A 23,946-nucleotide genomic window follows, 5' to 3' on the forward strand; every position below is an offset into this window, starting at 1 on the left:
CTATAGCAGATCTCTAAAAATAAAACAAATAAATTATTTGAAATTTCAATCATTAATTATTTTACTCCTATTATAAATTATAAATGTGAATAAATTTAAAGTTATTTTTTCTTCTTGCTAATGTATATAAAAACGGTTTCGGAGATAGACGAATTGGTAAAATTTGGGTTAGGTTAGTCGAGATTTCCTAACATCATATGATCGATTCTCGTGTCTAAGAGTTTCTCCAAATAGTTTACTAAACCTCTCTAAAATATAAGTGAGTCTTGTCTGAGACCGTTTCATCGATCTTAATATGTGAGATGGATCAATCTTACTCATATTCACAATAAAAATTAATACTCTTAGCATGAAAAGTAATACTTTTTCATGGATGACCTAAATAAGATATTCGTCTAACAAATACAACCCATGAAATCGTCTCAAACAAGTTTTTGCCGCAAAATATATACAAATGAATTTTCTGAAATGTTCACGAAATAGTGTCTGAAGTCTGAAGGCGCCCATCGCCATTGCCGTCGCCATTGCCAAAGCCAAAGCTACAATGGCCGTAAAATCATTTGTACATTCTCTTCTCTCACATGCGCACGATCCCTCAAGAACCCACAAACTTTTTCGCAACCAAATTGTTCGACAGTGGTCGTCTCATTCAATTTCAGTCCACCCCCAACAAATAATCTCATACCCACCATCGACGCATCTCGTCAATGAGCTTTCCCGGATTCTCAGCGACTACAGAAACCCCCAACATGACATCGAGTCCGCGCTCTCCCCATTTGTTTCCAAGCTTTCCACAGATATAGTCGAGCAAGTGTTGAAAAGGTGCAGGAATCTTGGATTCTCGGCTCACAGATTCTTCATCTGGGCTCAAGGTATTCCAGATTTTAGACATAGTAAAGAGAGTCACTATATTCTTGTCGATATCTTGGGGAGTAGCAGGCAGTTTCCATTGCTATGGGATTTTTTAATGGAGTTGAAATGTTCTGGACATTGTGAACTTAGTCGGGAAATTTTCTGGCTCGTTTTCAGATCTTACAGTAGAGCTAATTTACCAGCCGACGCCATAAGGGCTTTCAATAAGATGGCTGATTTCGGGATTAGGCATTGTTTAGAGGATCTTGATCAGCTTTTGTATTCATTGTGTAAAAGGAAGCATGTGAGGCATGCTCACGAGTTCTTCGACAGAGTTAAGAACGATGATAATTTGAGTCCAAGTGTGAAGACATACAGCATTTTGATGAGGGGCTGGGGTGAGGTCGGCAAGCCCTTAGAAGCACAAAAGCTGTTTGATGAAATGACTGAAAGAGGGTGTGTGGTTGATTTGCTTTCATGGAATAGTCTGTTGGATGCTCTGTGCAAAGGAGGGAAGGTGGACGAAGCATATGAATTGTTTCGAGGGATGAGGCGCAAAGGGCTTGAACCCGATTCTTATTCTTATTCCATATTCATCCACGCTTCTTGTGATTCGAATGATCTTCATTTGGCATTTCGGATTCTTGATTCGATGAAAAGGTATAATCTTGTTCCAAATGTGTTCACCTACAATCACATTATCAAGAAGCTTTGCAACAACGGTAAAGTCGATGAGGCTTACGAGCTATTAGATGAGATGATCGAGAACGGTTCTATGAAACCAGACACTTGGAGTTACAACACTATTTTAGCTTCACATTGTGATCACAATGAAGTCAACAAGGCACTTAAGCTAATTTCAAGAATGAACAAAGATTCTTGTCCACCAGATAGGCATACCTATAATATGGTGCTTAAAATGCTTATCAGAATAGGAAGATTCGATAGGGTTGAGAAAATTTGGCATTCGATGGAAGAGAGAGGATTTTATCCTTCTGTCTCTACGTACGCCGTCATGGTTCATGGTCTTTGTCAAAAGAGAAGTAAAGTCGACGAAGCTTGTAAATATTTCGAAATGATGGTTGATGAAGGGATACCTCCTTACACTGCAACTTGTGAATTGTTGAGCAATAAACTTATTGGATCGGGATTTGCAGACAAAGCGGATATTCTTGCAGAGAAAATGGAAAGAAGCACCTCTCAGTCCATTCAAGATGCAGCAAACATCATGAGAGGTAACAGATCTCGCGTTAGGTCGAGAACTGAAGACAAATATTCAGATGAAAGTGATGTGTAGACAGACCGGTGAAATTATTTCATGGTTTTTTTTACTTGATGACTCGAAAGGAACAAGGTTGAATACTAATTGCTGTTAGATGGCCAAATGCCAATGCTAGTCCCCCTTGATTTTTACTTTTCAACATGCAAAAACCCGAAGGGCAGCTCTCTACATGATGAAGTCGTTGAATCCGTACTGCCTCGAAGATTACATGATGTGTGTAGTAAAAGTATTTTCTATTCTCCTCCGATGTCCAATTTCGAACGCCGGCTGATCTACACATCCATGCGAAAGCAACTACCTCATTGAGTGCAAAGTTGCACAGTGAATGTAACATCCATCCCAACAACTTTACTACAGGCTATGTTCAAAAAAAAAAACCGATTTTTGTTTATGTAACATCCAGAGACGCTGCAAACACGGGCAGAGCTCGGTGACTTTTTTTCTGATATTTTTTATACATAAATTTTTTCCTTATTTTCCGGTAGTCCGACCTCTATTTGTCAATATTAGCTCAACCATATTTTAAAAAATTCTAGTCCAAATCGAAATCAAAAACCTGATTCAGCCAATGGCTGCGAACACAATATATACAATAACATATATATCCGTTATTAAACGAATCAACATAACTCCACATGCCCGACCTATATATTCACGAGAAAATCACTATCACCATAAATTTAGTTTTCATAAAAACTGACATTATTTATGAACGAAATTTCACTGATATTTTTTTTTCCTTCTAAACAAAAGAAAGAGACTATATAAGTTTAAAAAGATGACGCAGATTCAAAACTGAAAAAACTAAAACTAACACAATAACCTAAGAAAAAACGTTCAAGCTTTAAAAGATAATGCTCCCGAGAATCCAGACTCGAAAGTTGAATAAGTTAACAAAACAGCCCGGCAGGTCGTTATCCAGGTACAACGGCTCTCAGAAACCAGTAAGAACTCCTCACCCTGCTGGGTATGTTCAAGAATCAAGTCTCGTCAATGTTCACCTACAATGCATGGACTACGTGACTTATGGCCAAGTAAATAAAAATCATGCATGCTATGAATTTGATATGAAATATCTTATAAAATGCATATCCAAAAATAAAATATCTCACTCAAAATTCATTTACTTTCGTGGGCTCTGGACCCACCCACTATGCACCGAACAGAGGAGCTCTGCACGGTATCAAGCAGCAAAAAAGATTGACCCTGTCAATGGACCATCCTCCCGTGACCACCAAAGACACACCCTATCAACCCCTGTGGTTAACCGAGAAGACAAGAAATACTATGATCATGCATTGTAGTTGCAGATGGATTTTTTCTTACCTGGTCTCCTTACTCTATGTTAATTAGATATACGTCTCAATTGTAGAGGTGGCACAATCTTATTTTGTCGTATGATTACCAGATCAAACTACTTTGCTATCAAGATTCAGTCTGTGACATCAAATAATAAAATGTTTATCAATCATCCGCAGTTTAATGATGCTCATTAGCGTAATTCAATCAGTAATATTTGTTGATCATCCTATATTAAAATAGTTCTGAATTCCTGACTTTCTTTATTCCATTTACATATCGAATACTCATCAACTTTAACAACTCATATATTGATAATTGGAAATCTGAACTAATTTGAAATCGAGGTTTAGTTAGAGTAACATGATACTTATTCTTTCATACAACTTCCTCAAAAATTACATTTACATTCGCTAGCCATTCCTTTCACAATTAAATGTTATTAGAGTTGAATCCTTGTTTAGCTTCCAATAACAGAAATAAGAAACCATATTTAGATCATATAGGGGAATTTCCCAGGGTATTCTGAAACTAGTTTAATTCTTTGATGACATAAATACAAAATATTCCTTAGATGTTTATCTGGTTATTGCTCGTAAATCCACATGTTTATCTTTTGAAATCCTTTATTTGAAACTCAAAAAATTCAACGCAAGATTCGAAACACTTCCCTAACAATATCAGTCACTACCGATCACCATTCGGCATAGACTATTAATTTGTTATAACCTCATTTTCTTCCTCGATTATTCCCTCACGTATTACATATTTCTTTCCATCTAAAATGAACAAAATCAGCTCAAGGTTCAATTCCAAATATGATATAATGCTTAAAATTCAAATAAATTCAGAACTAGTAGGAAATACTTGAGTAGTTCTGATCCTTACATTAAAACCAAACATGGGCACAATTAAATATTTATGTCATCATTTCAAGTTCCATCATCAACCGACTAGCTTAGGAGATATTCATTTTATGGAGGTTAGGAATAGCTCAATTCCATTTAAACATTAAATTATCTTAATGAATCATCCATCCTTGGGTTAATAGTATAATATAAAAGAGGAGACTGGTAAATTGAGCCCTAGAGTGAGAATTTTTAAAAAATGCTCTCTTCCTCTTCTGATAATCGATCCATCGTTCATATCCTTTCTCCAACCACTACCCATTGATCTTCGACGACGACGACCGCACCTCAAACTCCGGCCGGCACCAACAGCCGGACGCCGGAAATCGACTTTCAATCTCAAAAAGAATCGTCTTCTATGAGCTGGAGTTTTCTACTGATGCTTTGCTTCGGATAACAGTCCAGTTTCGTTTTAGTCCATCTCCGGCGACAATCATCTTCTGTCTTCATCGCCGGTAATCACCAACATATCTCTGAGGGTTCGCATTCTTTAAGCCCGTCTTCAACATTTGCTGTTTGGTTCCTGTTCAACGCCTACACTCTTCTTCTTCTATCACCGGCGAAATTCCAACCAGAAAATGAGAGTCATTAGATTCCATTGGAAGGGGAACCGAAGGAGGGTTCATTCAAACCAGGATGCAGATTCCATTGGAAGGGGAAAATAGAGTCATTAGAATTTGGGTAGAATCATTCTATCCTAAAGCTTATGAGCATTATTAATGGCAAACTTACGCTCAAGTCGTAGTGAATGGAAAGAGAACTTTGACGGGGTGGGGAAACTACATTTACAGGAAACAAACAGGGGAGGAAGGGGTGGGGCAACAACAACATTTACGGGAACAAACAGGGGAGGAGGAATCCAACAGTAGGCCTATTAAAGGAAAGAAAGATTTGAGAATAGGATTTGGATCGGTCACAAGGGGGAGAAGATGGAAGATAAGCAGGGGCCTATGAGGTCGAAGGCATAACATAATATTTCAGAAGGGCAGAGTGAGACATCGGCACAACCAGCGGGGGAAAGGTTTTAAATATATCGAGGAAAGTTGTTCCAAAAGATGCCACAAAATTCAGAAGTTCTTCAATCGATTCCATGAATACTAAACAGGCCGAGGAGCAAAACAGCAGGTGGGTGATGCAAGCAATAACAAAAAACTGCCTAAGTATGGGAAAACATATTACAGAAGACTCAAGGGAGTTGATGTTGAGGACAACGCCGAAGGCGGCAAATGCGGGATCCCAAATCTATGCCTCCTTAACAGGGGGAATTGTAGGAATCTAGGGGTTCTTCACTTGGACGACAGAGTTGAGATCGAGTTCGATGATTCACAAGATGACTTGCTAAAGGTGGACATTGATTCCTCGGAGTCTGATAGTCAGCTATCTCTCCAATCAGAAGATTCTGCAACAGTTGAAGAGACATAATAGCAATGGAGGGGATGTTCTCACCATTGAAAGGGCTACCGAATATCACAGGGCCATTCCAACCAGAAAATGAGAAACCTAACGTGGGACATGTACTAAATTGTATTCAATCTTCCATTCTAAACCATTCTTTCTCGCTTCATTCTATTTTACTGGCGTCGTTGTGTCTAGTGGTCTATTAGGAGGTGGGATAGCGAGGTTTGATGAAAAGTCGGGTTCCGAGAGAAAGATTTCAAAAGGGGCTGAGGTGGTGGATAATATGTGTGATGTGAGGGCAGGAGCTTGTACAGATGGCAAATGTATGGAAGGGGCTAAGAAGTCAACTGGTCTCTTAAGCAGAGAACTTTACAGATTAAAGTGTGGTATCAACTACGAGCGAGGATCCACATCGAAGGGTTTCAATGCATTGTCATGAAAATTTGCTCTTGGAATATTAGAGGAGGAGGGCAGCAAGAAGGAGACAACTAGTTCGGACAGTCATACGTAACGAAAAACCGGACATAGTGGTGATTTTGGAAACCAAACGAGGACAAGTGGACAAACGGTTTGTTGCAAGTGTATGGAAATCAAGCTTTGTTGATTGGGTTTGCCTACCGTCGGTTGGAAGATCTGGGGGTATTCTGGTGATATGGGATCCCAGAGTGGTGGTAGTCGGTAATAATTTGATTAGAGAATTTTCGTTGTCAATTGAAATTCGTTGGAATGAAGATATCAAATGGTGGTTTTCAGCAATTTACAGACCCGTTAAGCCGAGAGAGATGGAGCTATTTTGGGATGAATTAGCTGGATTGAACTCGATATGTGGGGATAAGTGGTGCCTCGGAGGTCACTTTAATGTGGTCAGAAATATAGAAAAAATGAATAACCAAACAAACACCACGAGCATGTCCTGTTTTGATTGTTTGATATGCAAGTTGGAGCTTCATGACCCGCCTCTTTTGAATGCCAGGTACATGTGGTCGAACTTTAGGGCTGAACCAATTTGTTGTCGTCTAGACAGATTTCTCATTTCCGGGGGTTGGAGGGACATATTCCCCACACTCAGGCAAACGATACTAAGCAGAACTACTTCGGACCACTACCATGTAATGCTTGATACCGCTAAGTTCAGGTGGGGTCCCGCTCCGTTCAGATTTGAGAATGTTTGGATGTCACATCGTAAGTTCAAATATTTAGTTCGGACATGGTGGAACAAAAGGGCTACTCAGAGGTGGGAATGATATAAGTTTATGAAAAATTGAAAGAGATCAAAGTTGAGGTATCCAAATGGAACAGAAAAGTGTTTGGAGATGTGGACGTCAGACTTAAGGAGTTGACCAGTAAAATTAATCAATTGGATGAGATAGATGCAGGTGGTGGTTGGTCGGAAGCGCTAAATGAGGAAAGAAGGGAAGTAAGGTGCGAGTTGGAAAATGTGTCACTTAAAAAATTCCAAATAGAAAGTCAAAAAACTAAAGTCAAATGGCTCAAGGAAGGGGACCAGAACTCTAAATTCAACAACAGAAGTAACAGAGCATTGATAGATAAAGTGGAGTTGGAAGATGGGTCTGTGGTTACTAAGGAGAGAGAGATTGAAGAGAAAATTATTAGCTTCTATCGGAATTTGTATAGGAAATCGGACGGGGAAGAAAGGGACTTTGATGGGGTAAGGGGGTCTTAATGGTCTGAAACGGAGTTCTTTAGAGAGTATTGTTGCGGAGGAGTTGGAGACACCATTCATGGAGGAAGAGATTAAAAATGCGGTGTTTGATAGTGATGGATCCAAAGCCCCAGGGCCGGACGGTTTCACATTGGCCTTCTTTCAAAATAATTGGGATACAGTCAAAGCGGATTTAATGAAGGTGTTTGCTGAATTTTTTGATGATGACATTGTTAATGGAATCGCAAACGTCATTCCAAAGAAAAATGAAGTGATTAAGGTCAATGACTTCAGACCAATTCGTTTGATAACAAGCTTGTATAAGATATTGGCTAAGGTCTTGACATGTAGATTGAAGAAAGTCTTCAGTAACACAATTGCGGAGAACCAGTATGCTTTTATTAAAGGAAGACAAATTCTGGATTGTTGACTTATTGCGAATGAGATTGTAGAAGAATATTGACGTAAGAAAAAGAAAGGTTGGGTGCTTAAAGCTGACTTGGAAAAGATGTACGATAACGTTGATTGGAGATTTCTAGACTTTGTGTTACAAAAGAAAGGATTCGGTGATAGATGGAGGAGGTAGATTAGGGGGTGTGTTTCTCATGTTTCTTTTTCATTCTTTATTAATGAAAGGCCGTGTGGGAAAATCAGAGAGGAGAGAGGATTAAGACAAGGGGACCCATTATCCCCATTCTTTTTTATCCTCGTTGATGGTTTGGGGCGGATGGTAGACAAGGCCAGGGCAGTGAATGAAGTAAGAGGGCTTGAAGAAGGGAAAGAAAAAATCTCATATTCAATTTGCGGATAAAACCTTGTTCTTCGCAAACTCCCAGAGGCATGTGTTGGCAATAGTGGATATACTCAAATTGTTCGGTACCAAATCGGGGTTGAAATTTAATCTGGAAAAAAGTGTTGTTTTGGGATTGAATTTTTCGGAAGAGGAAGTCGATGAACTGGCATAAACAATTGGGTGCAAGAAAGAAAAGTGGCCGATTAAGTACCTTGGGGTACATTTGGGAGGTAATCCCACAAACTCGGACTTCTGGGAACCTGTGATATCTAAAATGTACAAAAAATTAGCAAGTTGGAAAAAGTGATCTCTCTCGAAGGGGGATCGACTGACTTTGATAAAGGTTGTGCTAAGCTCGATGCCATCTTACTTGATGTCTCTCTTTGAAGTGCCAATTCGGATGGCAAAAAGAATGGAAATATTGATGAGGGACTTTCAGTGGGACGGAGCAGAAGGGGAGAAACAGTGTCATGTTGTCGGGTGGGAGCAAGTGTGTAAACCGAAGGACAGAGGAGGACTGGGATTAGAGAATATTTGCTTGAGGAACAAGGCTCTTCTTGGAAAATGGTGGTGGAGATGTTCAGTGGAGAGGGGGACGTTGTGGAAAAAAGTTATTAAGAGCATTTATGGTCTTCAAGACAATGGGTGGGACATGGGGTTGGCAGGGAATTCGACATTCAGAAGCTCTTGGAATTTATCTCTCGTTATTACCGGACTTTTTAAAAATGGATTAGGGCGGTGCTCAAACAGTGTGATATCAGGAGGATGTTTGGGAGGGGGCGTCGTTCAAAGACCGTTTTCCATCTTTGTTTCAGATATGCACTTTAACCAACAAACCTATCAGTAACTTCGTAGATGTTGTCGATAGCAGAGTCAATTCTTCAGTCATTTGGGATGTGAGGCTTAGAAGAGATCTTAATGAGGTTGAGGTAGCCAGGTAGGAGAGTTCACTAATCTTTTAGGGGTCTTAGAGGCAGTGAAGTAAGAGTTAGGTGTCGAGAATTTTAGAGTTTGGTTGGGCGATTCCTCCGAGTTGTTTTCTATTCGATCGTTTTACAACTCTTTCTTCCCGATCTCAAATTTCCCTTTATTCTTTTATTTTCAAAATATCTGGAAAGTACCCGTCCCGCAAAAGATTCAAGTTTTCTCGTGGAACGTGGCTTTGCGGAAAATGCCCACATGCGACTCGGTGCAAAGAAGGTGGTCGGCCTGCGCTTTATGCCCGCAATGGTGTTGTTTATGCCGAAAGCAAGAGGAAAATCAGGATCATCTACTGGTGCATTGCTCATTCTCGAGTACTATTTGGATGAAGGTCTTAAAAAAGTTGGGTTTTCAATGGCCATTCCCGAGGAAGGCACAAGATCTATTCATTTTGAAGTCAGGGTGTCCCACAGCGAAAAGATTCTCGAGCTTCTGGTATATGATAACTCAATGCATATTTTGGTCGATATGGTTAGAAAAAAATAACAGAATATTCGAAGATGTGTCGAGGTCCGTTGACGAAGTCTGAGAGAAAATAAAATTCAGAGTAGCCAATTGAATGACTGAGTTGCCTAAGTATAACCACTTATGTATCTCAAACATAGTTAGAGATTGAAAACTTGTATAGTCATGATGATAGTGTGACAGTGCCACATCGAGTTCTTTTGTTAGTCTATTGTACTATTGTTATAGTAAAGTTTAGTTTTCTAAAAAAAAAAGTATAATATAAACATGAAAGAGACGGTAAGGAAACAATAGGAAAATTCTATTATTTCACAGTTATCAATCTAGTATTTTATATTTATTAGTCTTGATAGAAGTCACACAATTGCCTTATTAGTCTTAATAGAAGTCACACAATTGCTTTATCAAATATTTAAAACTCTAGTACTGACTTGAGAATTAAGAAACAGTAGAAACGAGAAAATTCTTTGGGCTGTGTCTGATTACTTTAGCATCACAATAACATAATATATTTACAGCCACAATAATAGGATACAACATATAAACCAAAAACAACACAAGTATATATATTTTGCTCCAGCCCAAATAAACTTTTTTTCACACTTGAGTTAGGACTTAGGAATAATTAAGTGATACTTTCAATTTTTTTGAAATGACATACGGTATTTTAGCGCTTGCAATTTTAACCATTAATCATTATGTGAGAAATCTAAATGATATATAAAACTTGACTTCCGCTAGCAAGATCTTTGATATTTGGCCATGAAAAGGTTTCTGGTACACTCGTTTTTCACTAAGGAAATAATGACAGATTAATCATATAAGTGCTACCATTTTTGTTCTAGATTTTAACTTTTATCTTCAATTGATGATTGATCACATGAAGTTCCCAAAAGAAAACAAGAAGTAAATGTAAGTTGCACATAAAATTCAATGAAGCACTTGAAAAGCATAAAAATGTGAAGTGGTGTTTTCATTCTTTCAATCTTGTTTTCCTTCTCCGTTATACACACACACACATACACACACATAATTTCGATATGCTGTATACCCATCGTGCTCACCTATGTGAATATCGTTGAGCTAACACTCACATATTAGATATACAATTTTTGATATGCTTCATCACATCCAATATGTGACGTCACCTCGGCGATGCTTACATAAGCGGGCACAATGGATGGACAACATATCAAAACTATATGTATATGTGTGTGTGTGTGTGAAAATAAGCCAGTGTATGATTGAAATTAAGGTAGCATTAGTATTATAAGATTCATTAGCTACTAAACAAAATTGCTCAACAACAGCTTTCAACAAAGAACTTAAAATCGAGCCCAACCAACAAGAATAGAAATAAAAAGAACCAAGAAAATATATAATCCCTACCTCGAAATTCTTAAATGAGAGTCACAGAGGGAATACAAGAAGGAACCTGCACGAAAAATTAACAGGTTTAATTAACAAAATTGAAGCAATTTCTCAATAAAGACAATTAAATTTTGAGTATTTAAAACACCCAAGTGAACCGTGAAATGAGCATTTAAATTTTAAAATCAATTCAACAAAAGTATTCCCAATATCTGGTTTATACATATCTACACCATATATAGTATATACTACTAACACCTCAATACGGTAGTTTCAGTTTTGTCCCTATATTTTGGGTTTAAAACTTAGAATTTTATAAAAACCAAATTAATCAACCAAAAATTTGCCAGAGGAAAGGAAGAACAATCTTACCTTGAGAACTGCCGCCGACTGGCGACTCTCGAATGGCAACGGAATCATCGAAAATGGCATAAAAATCTATCTGTTTTATTTTATAAGACAAAATATGGACGAAACCTACTCGTTTTCCATTCTCTTTTGTTATCTTATCACCATTGTTTGTTTCTTTCCTTTACCATCTTCTAATTAATGACCCATCTCATATTTACACAATGCCAGAGTATGTGTACTTGTAATCATTTAAAGTTAAACACTAAAAAGTAAATAAATTCAAAGAGAACAAATTTACGAAAATGTATTCTCTAATGCTAACCAATCATATTAGTTCTCATATTTGTTCATACTACTTTTATGGAATTCTCTAAATTAATCATCAAACTCAAGGCATCACAATGTAATTAGATAAAATTATCGATGGAAAATTTGGGCTATTACACTGAATGGTTTGTCTTACCTCGTAAATAGCATCAGTCCTCGTAACAATGATCTGCTTGAAAGTGAGAAACTAGATTCTGCAGGAAATTCAATGGAATTTAACTTAGAAACTGAGACTGGGCACCTCTGGTTGTGTCCAGATTCACTCTAAAGAAAAGCCATTCATGACTATGAACTGTTCATGGATCTATCCTGAAAAACAGCACCAGTTAGATTCTCCATGGATGGGGAAAAGCCATGATCTAGGATATTTAATGAAGGAAGATCGAATCTAAAGAAAAATAATTATTCCAGAGAGGAAGAGGATTAACACACTGGAAGAAACAAGGAAGCCGAAATAGTTAGTAAAAACTTTCAGGCAATCCTGTAAAGGACGTATTGAATTTGGTATTATTCAAATGAGACTACATGAGAACAGAGCTTATATTTCTATGGTACACTATCAATAATGATCTTCGAGAGTAAATGTTTCACTTACTAATTTTGAGGTTGTTGTCCACATCTTATATGACAAGTAGCATCTCAATTACTTTCGGCTGAAATTATATCAATCAAATGTATCAAGATACGTATATATGCCCATGTTACATGTAATATAACATATGTTTCAGTATAAGACTAGCTATGACAAAAAGAGAAGAGGATTGGAGCCAAACTAATCCAACCTTGACAACTAGTCAGCTTCCAGCAAGATTACTATGAAGAGTCAGAAGGTAGAGTCATCATCATAGTTCTTCATCTTCAGGTCTGTAAAAAGCTATATCATCTCATGTACGAGACCTGCGAATTAGACCTCAAAATTTCTTCTCTGATGCTCGGTGATATCTCCACATCATCACGTCTCATCAACATTTTGCTTCTTTCTAGCAAGGTGATGCAAAATCAGTGATACCTCTGAGGTCACTTCACGAGTTGAATAGCGTGAAAATATGGTCATATAAATTAAAGCTACATCCTGCTCTGTGCCAATAAATTTGGGAGGAATTATGCTCCTCCATTCTTTAGACTTACCCTCCAAACAAATACCATATAACAAGGCAGCCAAAGTCACTGAATCTGGAGGAAAGCCTTTAAGCAGCATCTTATCCGTCAACTGCAGTGCAGTTCCAAGCATTCTGCGCAAGCAAAGGCAAGTAATGATCGAAATATATGCACCAGAGATAGGGTGCAAGCCATCAGATATCATTGCTCCAAAAACATAAAGAAGCATAGGCATATGATGATCAGATTCACTGTCTGTCCTTGAAATGACAGAAGCTGAGTTATTTGATAATCCGTTAATTAAATAATGAAATGTAACATCATTGGGAGCACACTTGCTGGCCAGCATCCTTTCAAAAATCAATGCTGCTTTCACAAGATCCCCCATTTTGCAAAGGCTACCTATGAGTATAGTGTATGTCACAACATTAGGTGTCATTCCATTCGATTCCATTGTCTTAAAAATCTTTTCAGCTCCTGTAAAATCTCCATTCTGGCAAAACCCACTAAGAAGAGAGGTATAAGTTACAACATTTGGTGCAAGATTTTGTTTTAGCATCAGGCTAAACATCGATAATGCACTACAAAATTTATTTTGCTTAATGTATCCATCAATAATCGTAGAGTAAGTAAACTCATCAGGCTTAATGTTTCTATAAGTCATTCTACTCATACAAAGGACTGCATCTTTCATCATCCCAAATTTGCAATAGCCTTTAAGCATAGCATTGTATCCCACAAGCCCAGGGTTCATACCCTTATTGATAATGTCATCAAAAAGTTTCTTTGCATCGTCAAAATTACCAGCCCTTATAAATCCATCCAGTAAAGTGGCATAGACATACGCATCAGGTGATATATTGTGGTTGAGCATCTCTACAGAAAGCTGCTTTGCATCTGCAAATCTACCTTTTCTACAAAGTCCATTGATCAAGACATTATAAATGCATGCATCAGGAGGTACTTCCTTTTCTATCATCTTGTTTCGAATAGTTAATGCAGCATCTATCTCTCCAGCAACAACTAGGCCATGTACAAGACTTCCATAAGTTATCAAATCAGGTTTATGTCCACATTCTGTCATCTTAATGACAAGACTGGAGGCCTGGTCAAAATCTCCTTTCTTGCAGTGGGCATGTATGAGAGGCGTAAAGCTTAGCTTATTTGGAATCAATCCCCTCTTAAGTATCTCTTCTAAAAGCATTTCAGCATCCTGAACCTTTCCATCCTTACATGCATTAGAGATCAAAGAATTATAAGTCACAATGTCCAACTCGCAGCCAAGCTCAATCATTTTTCTAGCAATTTCCAATGCTCCTCCAATGAAACCACATTTATACTTGGCGTCTAGAATATTATTATATACTTGAACATTAACTTCCATGCCCCTCAACTCCATATGTTTTAAGATACGATCAACCTTCTCAAAATTTCCTTGCTTGCAAAAGCCATATACGATGGCCCCATAAGTCTCTTCTGTTGGCAAGAAACCCTTTCTTTTCAAGTCCTCCAGAAGCCCATAGGCTCTCTTAACATCACCTCTCTTGCAATATCCATCAATGAGAGTATTATAAAACACAATGTTAGGTATGCAATTCTTCCCCCACCTTTTCTCAATCAACTTTAGACCTTCCTCAACCTTTCCTTCTTTACACAATCCTTTAACCATAATACAAACGCTATAATTGTCAAGACAACAATTTTCACCACGGCAATCTCTCTCGACCATCTCATTATATACACGCCAAGCACCTTCAATGTTTCCATCCTTTACGAGCACATTAAGCAAAGCATTACCAGCCAACACGTGAGGCAGCGCATTATAAGTTTTCAATACAAAGGAATACAACTCGAGAGCTTTTGAAACTAACCCAGATTCAGCACGGGCACGGATGACAAAGTCCAATGCCTCGTGAGTAGGCAATTTTTCTTCACTGTTCAAACATTCCAATAACACGTTGTCTATTTCAAGAAACGCTTTTGATCGGGCTAAAAGCTTCAAAAGCGAAGAATAAGCAAACCCATCAAGGGAACAACTGTTTAGGGAAACAAAACCAAAGAATTTCAGAGCCAATTCACAATCACGAATTTTATCAAACACTGCGTGGGCAACTTCAGAGGGAGCAATCTCCTCTTCAAAGAATCGATCCTGGAGAGTTTCTTCCCACTGTTTCTCTTCAGTCTTGAGTATCTCACAGATTTCATTTACGAATGCCTTGACGTGGGGTACCAGAATCCTCGTGGATTGTTTAAAATTGTGCTGAGAATGGTGCAAGGGTTTGATTTGACGGAGAAGTGATTTAGACATGTGACGAAATAAGCTTATGGGGGAGGGTCTGAATAACTTAAATTAAATTGAATATTTAAAACAAATGGAAATCTAAAGTTAAAAAAATATTGGTAATTTTGTTTCAAAAATAAAAAAGAAAAAAATATGTCCAAATTTTTTTTTCCAATAAAAAATGTAAATGGTCCTAAAACACCTTAAAACAATTTTGAGTTTGCCCTCAGTTTTCATAGAAAATATTTATTTCCCAATGTACATTAGTAAAATTCAAAAAACAAAACTAAAGTTAATATGTGAAAAATTAATTGTGTTTAAAATCTTGTGACAGTCGAGAATTTATTTTTTCGAGACGGATGAATATGATCTATATATAGAAAAGTAATATTTTTGATATAAAAAAATAATATTTTTTTATGTCTCAAATCAGTTAATAAATTTGCTCATTAAATGAATCAATGAGATTGTTTCATGTGAAGTTTTGTATATAAATAAAAGTAAATGTATTTGCGAGACTGATTCTTTAAAAAAATATTAAAATGATTTTCCCAAAAAAAAAATATTAAAATGAAGAGAGAGGAAGTCGATTTGGAATTTGTATCGGGTCGCAGTTCGGGTCACCCGAGTATGAGAAAAGTCCGATGTTATAAGTCGGGGCAGACATATGCCGATAGGATCGATCGGAACTTCTGGTTTTCGCCCCTAATCTGGGCCACGGTTGCCGTGGAGCGCATAACTTAGCGGAATGTCGTACCATTAATTCCGCCACCTGAGTTCACCGCGTCAATCGCTGAGAGCCGCTGGAGTCTCTTCTCTGTGAGTACACCTCTCTCTCTCTCTCCCCTACTTTTTGTAGGTCTATACGTATGTGTACTGCTTCTTCTGTAATTTGAAATTATGGTGAGGATACTTGTATTTTTAGTGGTAATCAGAGCATGTAATCGTTGCCAACAGTAGATGTTGGCTTTATCTTTGAAGGAGTGTGGATTGTGGACTAAAGGATAACATATTCTGTAATATGTCTGTTATTGTCCATGTTGATCGTGGTGGGAAGTTGCAATGTTGATAAGAGTACTATGTGCTATTTATCACGAGCAACTTTGTGCTCAGCTCATGGGAATTTGAACTGGGGTCGATCAGAAAGCCGGGCATGTCTTCTCCAAAACAATTTAAAAGTCTAAAAACACCCAACTTATGTATCTCATGTACTACAAAATAAAGCTAACCTGAATCTTCAGTTGTGAAAGCAGTAGATACCTTCGAATTTCAGAAGTTTACTCATGGATCGCAAGGAGAATAGAACCCCCCAAGGTTGTTTTTCTTAATACTGTTTCCCATTAAAATTTCATCTGGGATCATTTCTAGCTTCCTGATTTCTTGTTATCGTTTTGTGAATTAACAGGTGACATCACTCTGATTTTGGTAGAATTCTTGGAGGTTGCTATCACCTCCATTGTTTGTCTCAAAGGAGTCTATCCGAATGGTGAGATTAAAACGTATAGAGAAAGAGTTACTATGTTCGTCTTCTTTCTGGTGCTTTAGAGCTAAAAACAGTTACATTTAGGGGCATTCGAGAGGCGAAGATACCTGAATGTGGTGGTTCATAAAGCCAGACACCCTCAGCTCAACGAATACATCCATTCTGCTGTTAATGGTCTCCTGCCCTTTGTTCAAAAGGTGTCTTTTTTATCATTTCACGACAAAAATTGCTAAATTTGACTAATTTGGTGTACTGTTGTGCTTTTCTTTCTTTTTTTTGGAAAGTTGGCTTTTACTGTATCCCTTTTTTTAATTAGGGATTGGTTGAAAGGGTTGCTGTGATATTTTACGGTAGCGATGACGTTCCTATTGAAAGATTTGTTTTCAAGCTTAAAGTGAATCTTTCATATGGCACAATGGTTGAACAAGCTGACCTGGAGTTCTCTCTTAGGTCCTTTTTGATTAAACTTCCTGTATCGGAACCTCTGACTAAGGTTCTTCCTCGCAGTAAGTGAGAATATGTGTAGCAATTCTTGGATTATGTTATTCTAATATTGTCTATTTATGCCTCCTCCCTGTTTCAACCATAACTTGCACTTATTTTTTGATGCCCTTGGGGTCACAATCAAGAAGTTCATCCACTATAATATGGTTGAGATTGGATCTTAATGGCCATATTTATGATCTTTAGCCAAATATTACTAGTGCTTGACCTTTCTTTTGCATTCATATAAGATGAGTGGAAGTGTATAATATCAGCCAATACCATGCTCTCGCTATTGCATCCACAAGCACACACTAATTGAATGTGTGATCAAGAGGTTATTAAGTTGGAAAGTTTTACAGAGCCTTTATGTTGTTAATTTTCGAATGCGATTTTGTGTTGTCCTAATTTTGGTTAAAATTATGTTAGGTTGTGTTTGTATCGATAAATTTCAAATATATTTTTGTTGTTTAGTAAAGTAAGATTATAAACTTCAAATTCATCTATTACATGCTTATATAGTATTTCATGTTAATTAGGATGATTTTCAAATTCACCTAATAATAGTATTATTTGAAATTCATTTTCCTTTGTATTACTAATTTGTAAACAAGTAAAGTGTTGATTTAAGATTTGATCTATTATTTCATTGTACAGTAAAACTATAATCGAAATCCATGGATTTCAAATCTATCTCCCTTAGTGCACCCTTAGTTCACTGTCTTACAATGCACTTCTGGAATAAAATAAACTGTAGTACAAAGAACTTTCAGGTAAGACCTAGAAACAAATCGTGAAAGCTAATGTAATCAATTTGTCCCTGCATTTCGGATTTGTTTAGTGCTTTTTACTGAATACAGATCAGCGTGTTCCTATCAAAAAAAAAAAAATACAGATCAGCTTGTATATTTGCGAGTTTAATATTCCCAACAAATTCAGCCTGTGTTTGCCAGATTGCAGATGGGAAATAACTTCTTACTTTCGGTCACTTCCTGATGCTAGCACTACCAAGGATGCAGCTATGTGGATCCCAACTGATACAGTGCAATGGCAGCAGCCACCAATAATCGTCCCAATCAAATCCATGAGCAGTGAACCTCTGGGTTTGCAACTTTATGTGGAACATCCTAGTCTCCATGAGCAAAAGAATTAGGTTACATCTTGTGAATAACTCTTTGCACCGTGATAATGAATCAAATTTTTTCCCTCCTTGTACACCATGTTTTGTCAGATAAAATCTTTCTTTCTTTGGATCTCGAGTCATGATAATCTTGCCCACAAAACACACCTAGATCGGAATCCCACGTGATGAATCATAGCAAATGTTGTTGAACTGAATAACCTACTGCAAAGAAATTAAAGTTGACTGCTCGGATAATTTTTTTATTGGTTTGAAGGTTCACGACTTGAGAGAAAACGTGGGAATTTTTGTCTGACTAAGGTGGTTGTTAATTGTATGGAGTACTCGAACATTTACTATGACTAGTAGCAAAGCACATGTGTTATACGTGGGCGACGAACTTGAATGCATTATAAATATTGGTCATAAATTTACAAATCAATATAAACACAATTTTTTCACAAATTATTCAATAACAAATATTATTTCACAGTTATCTATCATTTCAAACAACTCTGGTTTTATTTCTCTAATCTGATCTTTGTTTGATTTTTGAATAATTCCATATATTTTTCATCTTTTTTTAATTTTTTTCATGTTCTGTTTAATTAAATTCATCAATCTCATCATTATATCTGATTTTCATGTTTTTTTAATCGTTGAATTTGATGTTTATAAATCTTATTGATACTTGCTTTGTTTGTTTCTTGTGATCTTATTTTGTTTCTTTGAGTCTTTCGCACTTCGGTCTCACTCCATTTTATTTCATTTTATTTTTTGAAGTTTCACTTTGTTTCTCCATATCTTTCTTTATCATTGACAACACACATCATTATTCTTAGTAACTACTTTGTCTACTTTGAAATGAAACATGTTATATTTTTTGTTTGGTTCTATAAGTTCTATTTATATTTAGACATATATTTTCTTTATAAATAAAATAAACTCATATTTGAATAGGCTTTCAACTCTCTAATTTGGACACATACAGGTGATTTACAATAATCAAAAAATTTCAATCCAATATTACGCTCACACAACTCTCATTTATTTCGTGTTCCGACGTATTTATATATTCCACCAAAATATTCTACTTCCAAATTATTATTCTTTCCTTAGACAAATGACAAATACTACAATCTCAAAACTATTGGTTTGTGTTGTCTTATATTTTAGGTTATGCATCGCTCTAAATCAAATAATGATAATTTATGCTTTTCTTTTAAATATGTTAGATACTTATGTCTTAAAATAATATAAAATTTCAATAAATAAATAACAAATCATCATAAACGAAGCAGACGAATCAATTATTTAAAATCAAATTATAGAAGTCCATCTTATCATGTTTAAATACAAATAATAAAGAGTGAGAAAGATGAACGCATATCTACATAGCAAATGTAAAATATAAATTAATTTTTTTTGCTATTATAGTTTCTATTTTTAAGAAATAGTCTTAATTATTTATGGGTCAAAACAAATTAGAGGAAAAAAATAAGGAACGAAGATAATTAGAAATCAAGAAATAATTTATTTTTATTTTTGAAATATGTCACATTTTCTCAATATTTTTATCGAACCAATTATATTAAAGAAATCTATCAATTGACAACTCAATATTTCACTTCAACGTATAAGTAATTAATAATAATAAAACATAATCATTATATATCTAGATTGATTAAATTCAAGTTCAATATAACTATATATCAAATTAAGTATTTTAAATTGTAACTATCATGGATTTCAAACACATCCAAAACTTTCCTCATTAAGTCTACTCCTTCAAATGAAATCTTTGAATCCAAATGTAAAACTTGGTTAAATTGATATAACTTGATTGTTTGAAAAGCATGGCATACCTTTTGAGTGGAATAGTCATAACCCTTTTAAAGGCCGAGATAAATAAAATGAATTCACATGCGGTCAATGTTGGGTGTATGTGCAATTGTGCATATATGTATACTTAGTGATATTTCTAACATAATAAAATTAATTGGAAAGCACAAAAGATTGATGTCCTTGCCAATGGGATACTTCATGTACACACCTCCATTTCAGATTGACCACCACCAAGGCCATATCCCCGCCATGCTATGCTTTTCTACTTCCGCGTGAGCCTAACACTAAACTTCAAAATTTTCACCTATCAACTTCAATTTCTAACTACCATCATTCGCCAATGATGACAAATGTTTTTGAGAGCGAAGAACAGTGGTTTTTTTGTAAATTTCCCCCGTGGAAAAGTAATGATAAACAAATTAAAAAAATCAGACCTTCAATCTGTCCATATATATACACACACACACACACACACACATATATATATATATATATATATTATATATATATATATATATATATATATATATATATATATATATATATATATATATATATATATATATATATATATATATATCTCTCTCTCTCTCTGAAACTCTTCAAAATCTTGAAATCCCAAGCTTCACAAAATCATGCCCTGCATCACAAATGCAAAAGACAAACATATCATATTAACAAAGATTGAAATAATCCCAGCATATAAAAATGTATGCTTTCAGAATTCTTTTGGTAATGTAGTTCGAGTAAATGTCCATGCAAAAGAGAGAACAATTTGGTGAAGAAAGAGAGCCAGTCTTACACTCTTGGGATGTCTTTCGTGAAATCAACTCCAGATTTAATACTATCAACAAAGTTCCATTCAATCCCACAATTGCTGATGATCCGATCGGTAAGACCACATTCAACTCAATGCATGGACTAATAAGGCAATTTTCACTTCCCAACAGAGGAGCATACCCTCTTGGGATGTCTTTCATGAAATCAACTCCACATTTAATACTATCAACAAAGTTCCATTACATCCCACAATTGCTGATGGATCCGACTGGTACGACCACATTCAACTCAATGCAGGACTAATAAAGCGATTTCACTTCCCAACAGAGGGCCTTCAATGATGTGCATCACCACAAAGCTGAATAGAACAATAACCAAATTATCAGGAAAAAAAATTGATAATACACAGAATTGGGCTGCAAAAAACGGTGCCATTAAAGTATTAAAATCTACTAAAGCTACTGACATGCATGAAGATACAACATAAATATGACATAAAGATACAGACATAAACATGCATACCCTCAAAAGGGGTAATTGTTTCGATAGAGAAGAAATTGACAAAAAGCTTAGCTTGAACACAACTGCTATCCTTCTCTAGCTTTTGTCTTACCGCGTATTTCAACATTAAGAGAGTTCCACATGAGAGTAATGTATTTTGGTCATTGCCCGGATCTTTCGGATGTGTGCTCCCGACAACACCGCTGGATAGTGTATGAATCCTTAATTTTGGTTTAATTTCTCGATAATATAGATTTCATGATTTTAACCTGAGCAGCAGAATAGGGAGGCACCTTTTTCAGAGCCATACTTAAAATATATTTAGCCTTTTCAAGTTTGTCAAATCCTCCATCTTTTTGAAGGCCTTCAAGCAGATTGTTTATGGTATGAACACTAGGATACCAGTTCCTTTGCATACTATCTTTACACATGGTGTATGCCAAATTAAATTCTCCCGCTTTACAAAGATAGTGGATCATGGTTTGATAAATTTTTTGATTTGGCTTGTGGCCATCATTGTGGAAAGCAGAATAAACTCTCATCGCCATTTCAAGATATCCTGCATTGAAAAAACCTTTAATAACCAAATTATACGTAACTTCATCAGGAAATTTCTTATGGTGTCGCATGAATGCCAACAGCTTGTTGGCATCCCAGGCACGCCCCTTGTTCACCAAGAACTGAACCCGGACATTGAAGGTTGCTACATTCGGAAAACATCCTTTGCGTAACATAAGATTCCACAATCCATTTGCAATTTCAGGACGGCTAGCTTCATAAAAGGCTGCTATCAGGGTTGTATATGTGATCACGTCGGCAGTAATCCCCACTTTTCCCATCTCTACCAGGACTAAATAAGCCTTCTCCAGTATACCCATTTCACAGAATGCTTTAACAACAATATTAATAGAACAAACATCTAGCTTTATCCCAAATTTAAATGGAACATCACTAAGGAACGACTCAATCGCCACCAAATCACGTGATTGAGCCAACACCTTCAGAGCTGCATTAAATGATTTCACTGTCCTCTTACAGCCGTATAAATGCATATCATAAAATGTATTGACAGCATGTTTAGTCATTCCAGCCCTCCCATACAACATTATTATCCTAAGAATGAACCCTTCTCTTCGGCCCTGTGGCAGAGTCTTCTGATGCTCAAGAAGATTCTCAATGTAATCAAACCTGCCCGCCCCAGCTAACCTACAAACCGTGTCCTCAAATGCGAACCGGTTCTCAACAACAACACGATTGCAGGCGTTAGCCTTAAACAAATTAAACAACTTTTCGGGGTCCCTTTCGTTCTTTAACCTAACAAGTGCCGGCTCATCTACTTCAACAGGTTTTCGTCCGCAACTCCGAACAGAACTAGTCTTGTCAACTAAAAATGCACTGGGGGAGGTGGATATGTAATGTGGCACAACGTTGAATCTGCGAACCAATCGCAGAGAGAGCATGTTCTGAAATAAAACCCAATTGATTACACATATCCACTAGCCAAGATCAACAAATTCATCAACATCACTACAAATTTCGGAAATCTCACATCCAATCTCAACCTAGGATCAAACTACTAAATCAACACAAACACAACCAACAATGGAAATGTAGCAAAGGACCAACAATAACAGCGAGTAACACAAACCAACCAATGGGTTTCGTCAAGAATCAAACTTTTCCATTGGGTCAGCAAAAGAATATCGGGATTGACTATAAGAACATGAAAACAGATTCGAGGAATCAACAAATGAAACTATAACAAGAAGCATCGAAAAAAGCAATGGGGGTCCGGCAAGAATGAGATTCAATGAAAACAAGCCTGTAAGAAATAGCAAAACCGAGTCTCCCAATAATCGGAGATGGATTTGTGGATGGAGTAATGCCTTCAATATCGAGGTTCAGAAATGGGGTTTGTGAGGAGACGAAGGTACCCACCGTTCAATGGAGGGGTTTGCGTGGAACGGGTTAGGGGTTTTTGATTTCGCTTGGTTTGTTAGCGATCTGCTACTTTAGGTTGCACATTTAAATATCTTCGGTGCTGACGTGTAGGAATTTTATTGGTACTTGCATCTCAATATTTACTAATTTTAAGTTTAAAACAAGATTTCAACTGGGGATGTCAATCGGGTCAGGTTTCGGGTCAATCCGTAAAAAAATTTTATTTTATTTTTCAACCTGAACCTGAAACAACTCGAAACTCTTAACCCGAACATGAATCCGTCTAACCCGGCTAATCCTTAATTTTATTTATTTTTTTAAAAAAAAATTAATGAAAAAAATCGAAAAAAATAAAAAATAATAATAAAATTTTAATTTAAACACATAATAACAAAATTTCCGATTTAAATTTGAATGTTTAATTGTAAAAAATTAAAGTATATTTACTAAATCAAATAAACAATTGTTAAAAAAATAAAAAATTTACAAAATAAATATTAAAAGATGAAAATCATATAAATATACAATAAATTTTGTTCAAACATACAATATATAAAAATATAGGTAATATTTTCAAAAAAAAAGATTTCGGGTCAACCCGCGACCCAACTCAAAACCCGTCTAATCCTGGCACTAACCCGAGCCCCAAAAACCCCAACCTGATATTTTTCGTGTTGGGTCGTGTTGAGTTGACGAGTCGTGTTGCATTTTGACACCCCTAATT

At 36.4% G+C, this 23,946-nt stretch overlaps 5 protein-coding genes across 24 annotated transcripts; 3 read left to right on the forward strand and 2 right to left on the reverse strand.

The window, feature by feature from the left end:
* Positions 1-479: 479 nt before the first annotated feature.
* Positions 480-2,610, forward strand: LOC140832967 (pentatricopeptide repeat-containing protein At1g52640, mitochondrial). The gene has a single exon (XM_073197302.1). The coding sequence runs from the start codon at positions 545-547 to the stop codon at positions 2,147-2,149; it is 1,605 nt and encodes a 534-aa protein (XP_073053403.1). The 5' UTR covers positions 480-544; the 3' UTR covers positions 2,150-2,610.
* A 148-nt stretch (positions 2,611-2,758) lies between these two features.
* On the reverse strand, positions 2,759-15,186 carry LOC140832974 (uncharacterized). 14 transcript variants are annotated; one of them, XM_073197347.1, is made up of 7 exons: positions 12,473-15,186; positions 12,286-12,343; positions 11,827-11,999; positions 11,031-11,076; positions 3,461-3,571; positions 3,262-3,381; positions 2,759-3,135 (listed from the first exon to the last, which is right to left on the reverse strand). In XM_073197347.1, the coding sequence occupies exon 1, from the start codon at positions 15,094-15,096 to the stop codon at positions 12,643-12,645; it is 2,454 nt and encodes an 817-aa protein (XP_073053448.1). In that variant the 5' UTR covers positions 15,097-15,186; the 3' UTR covers positions 2,759-3,135; positions 3,262-3,381; positions 3,461-3,571; positions 11,031-11,076; positions 11,827-11,999; positions 12,286-12,343; positions 12,473-12,642. The 14 variants fall into 14 exon arrangements, with proteins under 14 accessions (XP_073053448.1, XP_073053442.1, XP_073053477.1 ...); XM_073197341.1 differs by having other exon boundaries at positions 3,247-3,381; XM_073197376.1 differs by having other exon boundaries at positions 3,247-3,571; positions 11,827-11,884.
* On the forward strand, positions 5,769-7,423 carry LOC140808768 (uncharacterized). The gene is made up of 3 exons (XM_073166014.1): positions 5,769-5,855; positions 6,201-6,712; positions 7,039-7,423. The coding sequence occupies exons 1-3, from the start codon at positions 5,769-5,771 to the stop codon at positions 7,421-7,423; spliced, it is 984 nt and encodes a 327-aa protein (XP_073022115.1).
* A 567-nt stretch (positions 15,187-15,753) lies between the features above and the next one.
* Positions 15,754-18,288, forward strand: LOC140833038 (DNA polymerase zeta processivity subunit). Of its 3 annotated transcripts, none has more exons than XM_073197422.1 (6): positions 15,754-15,888; positions 16,323-16,383; positions 16,475-16,555; positions 16,637-16,749; positions 16,869-17,058; positions 17,989-18,288. In XM_073197422.1, exons 2-6 carry the CDS (start codon positions 16,353-16,355, stop codon positions 18,186-18,188), a joined length of 615 nt encoding a protein of 204 aa, XP_073053523.1. In that variant the 5' UTR covers positions 15,754-15,888; positions 16,323-16,352; the 3' UTR covers positions 18,189-18,288. The 3 variants fall into 3 exon arrangements, with proteins under 3 accessions (XP_073053523.1, XP_073053532.1, XP_073053520.1); XM_073197431.1 differs by having other exon boundaries at positions 15,759-15,888; positions 16,320-16,383; XM_073197419.1 differs by having other exon boundaries at positions 15,878-16,383.
* A 2,267-nt stretch (positions 18,289-20,555) lies between these two features.
* LOC140833049 (pentatricopeptide repeat-containing protein At1g80150, mitochondrial) lies at positions 20,556-23,291 on the reverse strand. Of its 5 annotated transcripts, none has more exons than XM_073197450.1 (4): positions 22,934-23,291; positions 21,394-22,843; positions 20,803-21,138; positions 20,556-20,640 (listed from the first exon to the last, which is right to left on the reverse strand). In XM_073197450.1, the coding sequence occupies exon 2, from the start codon at positions 22,739-22,741 to the stop codon at positions 21,515-21,517; it is 1,227 nt and encodes a 408-aa protein (XP_073053551.1). In that variant the 5' UTR covers positions 22,742-22,843; positions 22,934-23,291; the 3' UTR covers positions 20,556-20,640; positions 20,803-21,138; positions 21,394-21,514. The 5 variants fall into 5 exon arrangements, with proteins under 5 accessions (XP_073053551.1, XP_073053564.1, XP_073053574.1 ...); XM_073197463.1 differs by having other exon boundaries at positions 20,803-20,939; positions 21,098-21,138; positions 21,394-23,291; XM_073197473.1 differs by having other exon boundaries at positions 20,803-20,939; positions 21,098-21,138; positions 21,303-23,291.
* Positions 23,292-23,946: the final 655 nt, after the last annotated feature.

The sequence above is a fragment of the Primulina eburnea genome, chromosome 1, assembly GCF_022965805.1.
Source record: "Primulina eburnea isolate SZY01 chromosome 1, ASM2296580v1, whole genome shotgun sequence".
Classification (NCBI taxonomy): Eukaryota; Viridiplantae; Streptophyta; class Magnoliopsida; order Lamiales; family Gesneriaceae; genus Primulina; species Primulina eburnea.